At 33.7% G+C, this 13,640-nt stretch overlaps 1 protein-coding gene across 11 annotated transcripts in view; it reads right to left on the bottom strand.

The window, feature by feature from the left end:
• The window catches only part of LOC149065751 (uncharacterized), a 112,706-nt gene that overhangs the window by 38,988 nt on the left and 60,078 nt on the right, over positions 1 to 13,640 (bottom strand). For all 11 annotated transcript variants that reach the window (XM_089253829.1, XM_089253824.1, XM_089253827.1 and 8 more), the window contains one exon: positions 4,368 to 4,525. In XM_089253829.1, coding sequence (XP_089109955.1) covers positions 4,368 to 4,525 — 158 coding nt within the window. The remainder of the gene's footprint in view (positions 1 to 4,367; positions 4,526 to 13,640) is intronic.

The following is a 13,640-nucleotide window of genomic DNA, read 5'->3' as shown; positions in this document are numbered from 1 at the left end:
CTTATTTTTTTACCTTTTTGCAGGCCTAATTCAGATTTAGATTGATTTTAATTATTTTTCCCTTTCATTGCTCATTCTGATTTTCCAGTGTAAAGTTATCAACAGGAGAAATTTACGAAAATATTTTTCTGGACTGATGGATCCCTATGTCCATAAAAACTACATAAAAGATAAGAAGTTTAACATTAGACTACAGGCACTTCCAAGCAAGATTTGAAAAAATATCGTTGTAGAGGGATTTATCGTTATATCGAGTATCGTTGTAACGAGTTTTCACTACAGTCAAACATATATTGCTGCTTAGAAACATTGGTCCTTGAAAGGTTAATCAAATTCAGTAGTAGGTAGGGCCTCCAAAAAATGGCTCGGGGATCCATGATGCTCTTAAGTCAGCCACCTCGTTGGGCAATTTGCCTGTTGTGGCGTTGTATTTGTATTTGTATTGTAAATTGAATAGAATTTTTTTTTATGGATAACTTAGCCGTATTGAATGCAACATGCACAGAAATAATCCCAACGGACAGTGTTTAGCCTCTGGACAACAAAAAATAACAAAAATGTAAGATACTCATAAAATAAGATTTCTTCTCCTTTTTTTACGCTCACGTCATGGGTCACGAAAAAAAGGACTTCAGTGGCTACATAATACATTCGAACAATCTTTGAGTCCAACAACCATTATTCGCTTCTCCAGAGAGAAAAAGAGAAGAAATCCACTCACAAAAATTTTTTCTTTCATGAAGAGACGAGTGAGATATATCATTTATCAACTGGAGAGTTCCAGTTTTCCGTCTAGAGAGAAAACGACGTTAATGATATTGCTTTGAGAACCGGGAAATTTCACGCTTGCGTTAAATGTCAAGAGAGCAGTTACAAAGGTGTTTTTTGCCAGTCTGCTTTATTCAGTGGCTCTGAAGTAATTACTTGATGAAAAATTTTAAAATAGTTGAAGCTTAAATGTCAAGATACGCCCATAACCTTGAAAACAATAACAAAACATTAAAGCTGACTGGTTAAGCGTGAGGTCTCATTAAAATCTTATCTCACTTTATAACGATTTTTGAGGTGCAAGCGGTTTGCAGGGAAATAATTCTCATCAATTTTTAGGAAGGTTTAATGTCAAGAAAGTTATACATTGACTGATTTTAAGGTATCTCATATGTACTTTTTAAGATGGTAAAAACTATGCTCTGGACGAAGTATCATTAAAAATACTATTTAACCGTTGATTTATTTCAAATTTTTTACGCATATTTTTGATTAAATATATGCTATCCTATGCCAGTATAACGTTTTACATATCTGTAATACTTAATTTTTTGAAAATTTATAAAAAATGCATTAAAAACGGATTTCGCACTTAATAAAATGGTATGACATCAATTTAACCATACAATATTGGAATTAAAATGAAGAAAACGGTTCACACACACACACATTTCATAAAATGAACTAAAAGATTGATTGTTAATTCTTTAGTAGAATTGTGAATGATGGATTATTTGTTGTTTTTATATAAATTCTGAAAATAGTTTCATTCTTGAATGTAGGCCTGTTTACTTGTCAATAAACACGAATATAAAATGACTGATACAAATGCCACATTTCGTGAAGAAAAACATTTTATATAAGAAAGAGTATAAATATAGAAAAAATTTAAATCCGTATAAAGTAAACTGCACTTTATTTTGTGATTTTTAATCTACAGTTTATCGGTCACGTCCGGGCTATTTTGATAATCCATAGCTTTTTTGGGGCAAATAGTGAATAAACAAATCTAGCTTATTTTTAGTCCTCCGCAAAAATAAGTGCAATAAGTGCTAGTCTCAGTGGTATATGAGGCACTGGAGTGGCGCTGTGGTAAGATGCTCGTCTTTCACTATGAAGGTTAACTTCAACGCCCACGGGTTCGAATCCAGGCAAAACACCAGAAACAAGTTCTTTACCTACTGAGCCTGGGGCGACCACCGATATAGGTGGAACCTTCATTTCTCACCCAACTCCACCGGTTAGAAATTGCCGTATGGCGATATGCAACCGGAGTTGGTGTGCGGTAAAGTAGTAGGTATAAGAGCAGAAATTAATGACTCTCAGGTCGGGATTTATACTATACCATAAACGTTCATTTACAATAATACTATAAAGTTCATAAGGGCATCTGTTGAATTTGCTCGGATGTAACCGATATAACCTTATTGGTTGAAGTTTTATAAATGAACTTTTATGAAGCTTTTACAGTGTAATCCCGGCCTAAAAGAAGGCATGTCGTTGGAACTAGCAGCGTGCTATGCATATTTCGTAAAAGGAATACACTTTCTTTGTTGTTCACTTATGGCGATCAAGCATGCTATCAGAACAGACTGAATCCTCAACAAACATGGGGTTCACGGAGTCACAAGGGTCAACCACGCATGATAGACCGCCTAAGAGAGGCGTATGTCGCGGATGGTTACGCAGCTACGACGTCGTACGACAGCAGCGCAATTGATTCAACTGTTGTGCAATTTGAGCCACACTTCCTCTGGTATGTATTACAATTCCATTGGCTTCCATAGTTGAAGATCAAATTTAGTAACCATGATAAGCAAGAAACAAGCATCAAACCAAATCTTGAAATCGACCAAAAAGCATCAAAAGCCAGAGTCAACGGAAACCGTTATACGACAGAAATCTCCGAACTGATTAATTAATGGTTTCTATTGTACCATATGGATAAACGGGTGCGCCTTTGTTTAACAAACAAAACGCTAACTGACTTTTAATTTGGAATTCAACAGACCAGTGGTGTTGCAGGCATTTTTCTGGCATAGTTTAGGTATTTTTGTTTATTATCCCAGAAACACTGCAGAAACTTTCTAGCAGATCAACTTCTCGCGCACGAGAACTAATGCAGTTATTGCAAGAACCAGGATTCCAATAATTGGAGCCCTGTTTCTTGCATTTGTTATGGATTTTTGAATACTTGTGGATTCCCTTTTGGGCGTACAAAAGCCCTTATTAACAGAAATGTGAACCTAGAACTGTATACAGGTTGTGTCCTGTAAGTGCTAATGCGGCCTTTATCTCATCAACCGTTTGTCGTATAGGTATGGTTTCAATTTAAAAAATGCTCAGAATGTGTTCGAAAATTATCCTGTACCAGTTTTTAGAGTGAAAATACAGTGTGACAAAATAAAAAAAAAATCTAAATTTTTATACGGTTCCCCTGCCCTCTGACTTACAATTATAAAATTGTTGCCCTGTCTTTTTTGAGTCCAACAAAAGAGACCCCATGTTTTTAACTGCAAAATTTGCAGAGATATTCGAATTCAAAAATCGGAAAAAAATGGAGAAAGGCTATCATATATGAGGGAAAAGAGAGAAAAAAAAGAGTCCGCGAGAGAGAGAGAGAGAGAGAGAGAGCTTTTGTTGTCATTTCTCAACTTTTTTGCGATTTTTGAATATATCTCAGGGAATATTGAAGTTTAAAACATGTGATTTTTTTTTTGTTGGGCTCAGAAAAGATAGGGCAACAACTTCCCATTTGGAAGTTAAAGGACAAGGAAACCGTATGAAAATTTAGATTTCTTATTTTGTGACACACTGTATTTTCACTCTCAAAACTGATACAGGGTAATTTTTGAACACTTTTTAAATTAGACTCGTACCTCTACAATAGACGGTTGAATAAAGGCCAAATTAGCACTTACAGGACACCCTGTATAAGATAGGTATTTCTGATCTAAAGATCACTCACTGTACATAGTATGCACATAGTGCAAAGATGATAAGAGATAGTTTTATTATAAAATAATATATTAAAAGAATATTTTATATTTTTAATCAAGATTTAAATTATAAACTCTTGTCCCTATAGGGCCAAAATTAGAAAATGAATGCAACGGTGGGAATGAAAGTTCAGTAAGTACAAAAGAATAATGTGTTGTGATAACAGATAAGTTTTAATATAAAATTTTAACAATCTAGACTCTAGCAAATTTTCCACATTTGCCTTGGATCCTCACACCCTTTTAGCTGACGAAAATTAATTGTGGAGACGTTAATTTTCATAGAAAATTTAATCTGAAATAAATATTACGGAAAGAATGTAGGCGGAAAATATCTCATAGAGATTGTTGAATGAAAAAAATATTAATCTGGCTTTCTCTTCAAGTTGCGCTTTTTGAACTTTTTAAAAACTGATCTATCAAAAGTGAAAGGTCGTATAAACTAACTTACAATCAGTTTTCCAATACTCCACAGCCTGCTCAAAATCAAATAGCGCTAGTTAGTGACTACAAGCATTTCCCAGGTTGGCGATCGATTAAGCCAGCGTTTGCATTTCTCAACAGCTTGTACACTGTATATTATGTGTATTGAATACTCACTCTTGCCCTGGAGTCTGGATCAGCATGAGATCCCGTGACTATTTCCTGAGAGTCGGAGCATTCTCCTTCTTCGTAATCGAATAACAGTTCATGAGTTCGATATGCGAATTCAGGGTGCTTCTTTTTACGAGGCAAGGGAGGTTCCACAGTTGCATGTGCTGCAAAACAAAAAGAATATCTTACGATACTTAGGCAGCAACTTTTAACAACTTTGTAAGATTAATTTCCGAAAAAAAGTGAACAGTATGCCATTTCAGAAATAAATTCGAGACAGTTATGAATATAAGATTCATATAATTCTGCAGCCGCATTTTTTTTTATCAAAATAAGGATTAATTGAGGTATGCCATTCAATTTGCAGCTCGTTTTTTTAACGAGAATAATTTGTCTCGAAGATACACCACAAAAGTAGGGCTCCTCTACTTAAATATTCAGTTTACGAATTACAAGAAAAACACGTAGTGGTGAAAGAAGATGAAAAATAGTTGGGACACCCACTCACAAAAAATAAGGAAACAAGACCATCTTTCATAAAATCAAGAAAAAAAAGCGAGAAGTGCTCAACAACGTCAGCTGCTGTCTCTCATCATATTCGTTTGAATTCTGCGTTTCCTTTTCAGCTAAGGCCTAAAGTACTATTCACAAGCGGAAGTCAAAAACCTCATTATCATATCATGCATTTACTTGTCCGGTGTACGAATTTTTTCAAATCAAAACATTATTATAAACAGAAGTTCGATTTTTTAAGAACATATTTCTGAACATTTCTTTTTAAAGTAACGCTTATTTTATATATGTCCATTTTCCTTTCTTTAGACGGATGAATATCTTAAGATATAATTCTAAAAAAACGAAAAAATTTCTCTGTTTTATACTTTGTATTCGCATCTAATTTGTAGTGCTTTTCACATTTCATACTCATAACAAAAATAAACATTAATCATCTTTTTTTTCAATGTCTATCTAACAGAACTGAAATGTACTAGAATTAAATATCTTAATATGTGTGATCTTCATTCCAAACTTCCATAAGTCTCTTTAGGATCATTGATTTGTTTAGATGTCTCAAATAGAATTACTAATGATTAGAGCCCGGATTACATGCAAATGCATACGTGCATAAGCATTTGCATATTTTGGCTTCTTTTAGTATTAATACATATAAATGCATAAAATTGAAGAATTTTTAGAATAAGTACATATTTTTGAAGTTTTACGAAAATTCAATCACATTTTTATAATTTTTTGAATGAATATTGCTCATAAAGATGTGTCATCGATTTTTTTCCCCGCACAATGATCGCTTACGTAAAAGATACAGACACTCTCCAACATTTAGAATGGATTTTTTAGTGAATTACTTAACATGTTTGTAGCCTATGCTGATATCCGTTACTCAAGCCGAGAACCTAGAGATCGAGTTAAAAATTACTTCATTTCATCCTCGTTCGATAGAGCTAGTATTAAAATTATCTATAGGTTCTTTTATAAAATTTGTTCAAGACGAACCAATTACTGTATAAGAAAAAAATTGAGTCAAATATCAAATCTCAAGTGAAAAAACTGGCCACTTTTGACGTCATGTAATCGAATCATTGATGTGCACGTATACTTCATTCCTTTTTAGAGCAGTTTTCTTAATATTATCGAGCAGCTACTAGTAACTAGCAACTAGAAATTTCCAAATAAACAACACGTAGAAATTATTTGTCTGAATAGAAATACATATAAAAAAAATGTCTGCATGTTTGAGAGTATTTCATTTTTAAACGCATTATTTTTCTGTTGTACGTATTTTGAAATTTTCAACGACTTACCAGAGATTTTTTTTGTTGTTGCATATTTTGGCTTTTTTTAGTGCATATTCGCATATTTTTGACCCTATTTTGCCACTTTTATAGTGCATAGAATCCGGGCTCTAGTAATGGTTGGACTCTCACCATTAAATACAGTTATTGAGTTGTTTCTGTTACTGACAGTTCGGATTGACCTTGAATTTTTCGTTCAGGTGAAAACGAGATTTACTCAAGTTTAATTTATTCCTCATTACACACAACTACTTGAAGTACCTATTTAAGATTTCTAAATACCAAATATCAATACCTCTTTTTCACAAAAATACATACCTCATAAAAGTACATTTTTCTGCGTAGATGCAAAATTCATCTGATTGTAGTATGTTGATTCAATAAATGTCAAGAGTAAAAATAATGCCGAAACAAAATGTCACAACCAAAAAAAAAACTTTCGAGATTTTCTCAGAAAAAGAAAGTCATTGTGGCTTGGGTTTCTGTGATAATTATTAATTAGTATTCTTGACGTTTTTGACCAAACTAGTTGTCAACACACCACCCACACACCCACCACACACACCCCAAACATTGAGTATAAAGTTAAATAGAAAAAAAAATTTCTTTAACAGGAAAGTGTAATTTGAATTAAACGTATGAAATATTATAGCGAGAGAGAGTGAAAAACATGGAACCAGAGGAGTTTCTTCTTACTTCAAAAAAATGAGAAACGTGATAATGCTTTCAACAGTCAGTGAAGGGTCTTTTTAATACATCGGCTAATATTTGTAATCTTCAATTACACGGAATAGAGCAAAATATGCCATTTCGTGTTTTTTCAGAAAGAAGTGTTTGAAAAGACGTGAGAAAATATATGTGAACAAACATGAGAGAAAACTTATCTAATGTTCCAGACATTCAAGTGATCGGAAAAAAAAACTCATGGTTAAAATCGTCGGCTTCGTGAAATGACCACGAACATAATAAACATACATTGTGTTTTAAGAGGAAACATAAGTCATTGTACTTTATAAACCATTAAACTAGCCAACCAAAAATCGTTTTTCAAGATCAACGTCACTGACCACATGCAAAACAGAAGAAGATGTAGTTACGAGTGAGTAAAAATGAAAGATTGTCAAATTTTCAACGTATAAAAAACAATGGCACTAGCATTTTACTTCATTTTTATAGTGTATGAGTACTACTTCTTTTTAAATTTCCGGTGCATGATATGTGTTTTTGAGTTTCTATTGTGTTCTACCCCCGTTGTAAAGAAGCACGAAACACGAGGAAAATGACACAGACAATAGAGATCTACTCGTCCAAGCTGACTCACGACAAGTCACACATGACTGGATTTACCCTTATATACATCTGGCGTCTATATCACAGCTTTTAAACAAGGTCCACGGTTCTAACATGAATGAATGAACGCCAGAACTTTGCCACTAAACTTATAACTTATCCTTTTGCAGATTTGCAGAGATCTCTTCCAGCCCAGCTTTAAGAGACGATTCTAACAGCGAAAGTCACTCATACAGCTCATCAACTACAAACTTCATGCCAATATAATAATTTAGCTTGAAAAGAAAACTTATATTTTATTTATCGGTTTTTGCAACTGACTAGGCTATGAACGCTAAACGTTGGCAATCCGCATTGCAGAGGGCTTTGATTTACTATGTAAAAATTATTGTGATTGATCCCATTAGAGAGGTAAAAAGCAAGGTAAAAAGTGATGTTTACCAATTTTTAAAAAAAAAATCTATTTCATTTTTCAACTTAGTCTCCTTCAAGCTCCACACACTTTTTTCAATGATGTTCAAGTTTCTTTATCCCGTCAGAAAATTATATTTTCTCTAATTCTTCAAAAAAATTATTTACAGCTGCTATGGCCTCTTTATTTAATGAACAATTTTTTCCACCAAGCAAAACTTTAAATATTGATAGTAGAAAAAAAGTCACGTAAGACAAAATCCGTAGAATTTGGTACATTCATTTCTGTGAGATAGGGCATTGGCTTGGTGAGATTGGACTTTGTTTTGTGTCAATCTTGGCCGTGTCATCTGTAGCTGTTATTTCACTCTCTTGAATGTAATATAGATGAAATTATTGAAAATATTGAAAATATTTATTGAAATATTGATGGCAGCACTGAAAAATCATACACAACACTAGATACACTATATACGCACTCAGACTGTTAGGTACACACCCTTACACTTCCGGCACAACTCACTAGGTAGTAAATTGCCCATAGCAATAGACCTGAGTTGTGCTCGGTTCGAAAGAAAAGAAAGAAGGAAAGCTGTTCTTTTTCAAATTTCCCAGAGGTATGGCATAATGCTCCCCAATTTATTGTCTGACCCTCCTGGAAGTAGTCTATACCGTTTATGTCTTGATAATCGCAAAAAATGTGGCCATCACTTTTCCAGCAGAGAAAACAGCCTTTGCCTTCATAACTGCTTTGGCTGTTGTTTTGACTCTAGTGTACAGTGGCGAATCTATGTTTTACTCTCGATCAGAAATCGACATAGAGAGTCTTCATAATTATGAGCCATATTCGTCAAATTTTCTTTTGAAATGTCTTTTGCATTCACCTTTGATCAATCGTCAGCAATCGTGGCACCCATCTTACACAAAGCTTTTTCATTTCTCATGAAGAATATTATGAACCCATTTTACTGAAGTGCCCACAACATCAGCTATCTCAAGCACCTTCAATCTGCGATCTTCCATGATAACATGGAATTTTCAATGATTTCCTGAGTGGTTGCCTAAGCCGGGCAACCAGGACGCTCTTCTTCGGTGGATGTGTGCGGCCCGTTCAAATTCATTGATCGAAAAATAAATGGTCTTTATTTAATGATGGCGTGGTTCCCATGAACTTATTCCAATTCAGCTTTGATCTGGGCAGCTTGCAACTATTTAAAAAAATGTTTTTTTCACTGCACAGTACTTATTTTTATACTATTTGTCTAGGGTGCTCACCCGGCAAGTGAGAAGACGTGGGATCGATTCCCCGCAAGGGCAGTTGGATTTTCTCTCTCTTTCCTAAATTCATATTCCCATGAGTCAGCTGTTAAAAACCTTCGTATGGATAACGGAGAATGACATCATCCTCGGATAAGTCACCATCTGGTGGCAGTGTCAGCAATTGTGAGCTTTGGGGCCTGAATTAGGTCCGATCGTCCATGTACGGTCCTGTTCAGTGCTCATGAGCTCTAAGGAAAGGTTGATATATTCGTTGCCTTTGCAGTCTAGTGGTCTAGGGCACTTACCCGCAAGAGCAGTTGAATTTTATTTCTTTCCTAAATTCATCATCTCATGAACCAGCTGTTAAAAACGTATGTGTTGATTGCATCATCCTCGGAAAAGCTGTTTGTGCTCTAACTTGTTGTGACAAGTTTTGAAAAGTGATACTTACAGTTGTTATAATTTGATAGTGATCATGGTGTTATCTCATAGAGATTACCTTACCTTACTTATCAAACGATCTACGTATTCGTTACATGCCCATACCAACACAATCTATATCAGAAGGCCTCCGTGCGAATCTTGTTACGTCACTGAAGAAGGTCATCTCACCTATAACCATTGTATATAGCAGGCCGCGCCATCTTTACCCTTTTTTGTTGTATATCTAGTGGCTACAGGTGAGATGACCTGTTTCAGTGACGTCATGAGATTCGCGCGGAGGCTTTTTACTATAGATAGCGTTACCCAATGCCATCACGATTGTAAAATCGAATGCTTTTCCATCAATTTTAGAGAGTATCCGAAAAAATAAAAATTTTATAGTGGTTTCTATATTTGAAGTAAAATATAAGCAAAACGAGGGAAATTTATCTATAAAAGTAGAACTTCCTCAAAATAATGTTCCCGAAGAGGTATAAAAATTAGGATTTCCATACGGCTCCCAATCAATAAAATACAAATTGATAAAATTTGCGCCTCTTTGTACTGAAAGAAATTTTACCCGTCACATTTAGATGAAAATTAATCGTGATATTTGATGAGTGAAGCTTTCGATTTTGCTACTTTTCACTGTTAAAATAATTAGGTTCCAGAAACTTTCAGGACACTTCTCGTGTTTTTTCGAAGTCTTCAAAATTTGAATGCGTAGTTATTTTATCATCAGAAAAGTAGCAAAAATCCAGAATTTCAATCATCAGTATATCAGTGAATTTTCATTCAAATGTTGCGGGATAAATTTCTTTCCATATAATATGAAAAGGCGGAAGTTCATATTTTTTGAGAGAAGTCATACAAAAAATTTTAAATCTTACATTTCTTTTAAAATTACACGGGTCTACAAAAAAAAACTTTTTGAAAGCTTTTTAGTTTTGATAACTAATTTTTGTTATTTTCAGTGCTGAATCCAAATATGCAATACTTTCTATCATGTAAGATTTTCTCACAAAAGGATTTAATATTTCTGGGGAAATAACTCAAATGTAAATATTTTGAAAGTTTTATTTTTATTTCTCAATTCATAAAAACGTACTTCACATTTATATCCTAGCTGTCATTATAATGATAGGTCCTAAAATCAATAAAATATCTTTGGCAATGATTTACTATATTTGTTTATAGCGCATAGTATCAATGTTATTCATATACTGCTTATGGCAGGGCTGGACAAATCGCAAAAAAATCTAGGCGCCAGAAAAAATGTTTAGACGCAAAAAATTTTTACCCGGAGAAAAAGGTACAAAATAAGGTCCTTAACGCTTTCTTTGACTTTTTCTGGGCATATTGACGTTGGCAGATATGCGGCTATTAATTTCAAACAGTTTGCATTGCTCCCAACCTGCAATTTAGTAACCAGACGAAGAAAATTTTAGGCGTCAATACCATTTTTTAGTCGCGACGGCGACCTAGCCCCTGTGATTTGTCCAGCTCTGGCTTATGGTATATAACTATTGAAATTTAATTTTTAGTTTTTCTTAAAAAGTAGAACCAATATGACAAAAACCAATGCCAGATTCTGAATCAATGCACTAAAATCACTGGTCAATATCAATATCTTTGGAAACGATTCACTATATTTGTTTATAGTGCACAGTTTTAATGTGGTTTGTATGCTGCTTATGGTATTACCATTGAAATTTAATTGATGGAATTGTTTAATTATTTTTCCAGCAATTAGGATCCAAAAAACTAAAAAAACTCTAATTATTTTTAAGAAAGGTTTTTCATCGCAGACCTGTGTTATTATTTCGCAGAAGTGCTACTATCACTGATAGTTCTCCTTTTGAATCCCCACGCCTTTTTTTTTCTTGCTCTAACTTTGTCATATGTATTACTTTAATTTCAGAATTAACTGTGTGTGTGTGTGAAATCTTTTTATTTCTCTTGGACGCTTAAAATCCCGTTAAATATACCGTATACAGCATATACTGTATAAACAACTTATGTATCAGCGTCAGTTAATTATAGAACTCGGGTCTGAATTTTGGCAGAATAACATTTTCTTGAGTACTATCCTTTGCTCATAAAGCACGGCTGGAAAAAAAAATTATAGTTTTAAGCAAGAAAATTCAAGTATGCTAAAAGATGATGTTAAAAACTGTAGTCGATTACATTAGGTGAAACATTTTTAAAGCCTCTTATTGTCACAACCACCCACATGATGTTATGTCCGAATGTGACCAAGCATGTCAGAAGTTTTACAGATTACTCGATTCAGAAAAAATAAAAGAAAGCATGCGGCACGGTATTATTGACCCTGATATGCATTAAATGCAAGATTATGTCAGATAACTTCGTTATTGTCAATTATCATGAAAAAAAAACCTTATTCATGCAGTGAAATTAACCAGTTGAATGATTCATCCGCATCACTTGCAATTTCGAGACGAATGACCAGAATACACAAAGCAGACTCAAATCACCTTTGTTTATGTAATATCCCAGAGTTCGGTTCATTAGTCAAGGAAGAATCTTTTAGAGATTATTTAAAAAGCACCAGACAGTTAAATACCCACGATGAATGCATGTGAATACCCACGATTCAAAGAGTTTTCTGGATATTCAGACAATTTTTTACGTAGTTTGCTATGTGTCTCCGAATTTTTAAATGTCAGTCTCTTTTTTTGTTTTGACTAATTCACATCCCAGACAAGCTAAACAATAGCCGTATCTTTCGCAATAAGCGCTACAATGAGCATTAGCCAACGCGTTTTGACGATGAAATTCGACTTTCAGATAACACAACATGCGGTATTTGCTTCCTTTCGCAATCATTTAGTTTTCAACTGTTCTAAATTAATCGCTGTATCATCCATGATGATTTCCAAATTGTTTTTATGCAATTTGATGATTTGATATTTAGATATAAGGCGATAACAATAATTAGTATTTTGAGGCTTTTTTAAAATAAATTTCTATGAAGCTTCTTTCAAAAAAAGAGCTGAAAGTAATGTATATGTTACGGTCACGGTAAATCGGTGATTATATCCATAGTCGTCGGTTATTTTGCATAATCATCACAATCGTCTCGATAAGTTTGATAAATTTTTATACATTTATCATTTTTATTGATTATGCGCAATTCCCCTATGAAGGTGGTGAGTATAATAAATATTGAAGAAATCGTACGGAAATATCACTTAAATTCAACCACTCCCGTACGTGATGGGTGCTTACGAATGGGTGCGCTACACATATTTTGCCACGAAAATTAAATTAAATGAAAATGGGTCTTTTATAAGGAGATAAAAAACGTTTAAATTATCATCAGCCTTGTAATATTAGCTTTCAACATTTATTTCATTTATTAGTTTTGAACATAATATTAGCATTTTTTATCAACATTTTTAAACATAATCAACATCACCGATCGAATCCATCACCTTTGACTGAAGTTTGAGCAAAATTTTAGGTAAATTTAAGTAATTCACATTGACGATTTATCATATTTACCACTATGAGCTGTGGATACATAATCACCAGTAAATATGGTAAATTCGTAAAATTTATCGAACTTACCAAAATGATCGGTTATTATGCATAATCATTGGATTTATCACATTCACCCCGTAACATATATACCACATCAGTATCATCGTCGCAAGCTCCAAAATTATATTGAGAATTTGTGGTACGAAAGCTGTTGTAATTATTTTGAAAATAAAGTAGCCTAATTATAATGATGTCATAAAATTCAGAATTTTCAGAAATTGTGAGTTTATCTAACCACTATGAGAGGGAGGAAGTAAAGGATTCCAACGGTTTTTCAATGAACCAGATCCAATACATTCGACAATTTCTGTTTCTTAAAAATAAGAACTCAGAAAATACAAAAAGATGAACGCGGAAACGTTTCATACCAAAAAAAAAAAATTCCGAAAATGTGACGCAATATAGAATAAAAAAATGATGATGATGATCTCTTGGGAAAAAAATATGGTCAAGGATATCATATTACCACTTATTAGAGTCAGTGACACGTAAAAGCGATGAATGAATGAACCGT

Source organism: Pholcus phalangioides, unplaced genomic scaffold, assembly GCF_987345545.1.
Source record: "Pholcus phalangioides strain wild (caught in Gottingen) unplaced genomic scaffold, Ppha-v1.0 ptg000039l_1, whole genome shotgun sequence".
Lineage (NCBI taxonomy): Eukaryota > Metazoa > Arthropoda > Arachnida > Araneae > Pholcidae > Pholcus > Pholcus phalangioides.
Note: the sequence above shows the minus strand (reverse complement) of the source record. Positions and strands in the feature narration are given on the sequence as shown.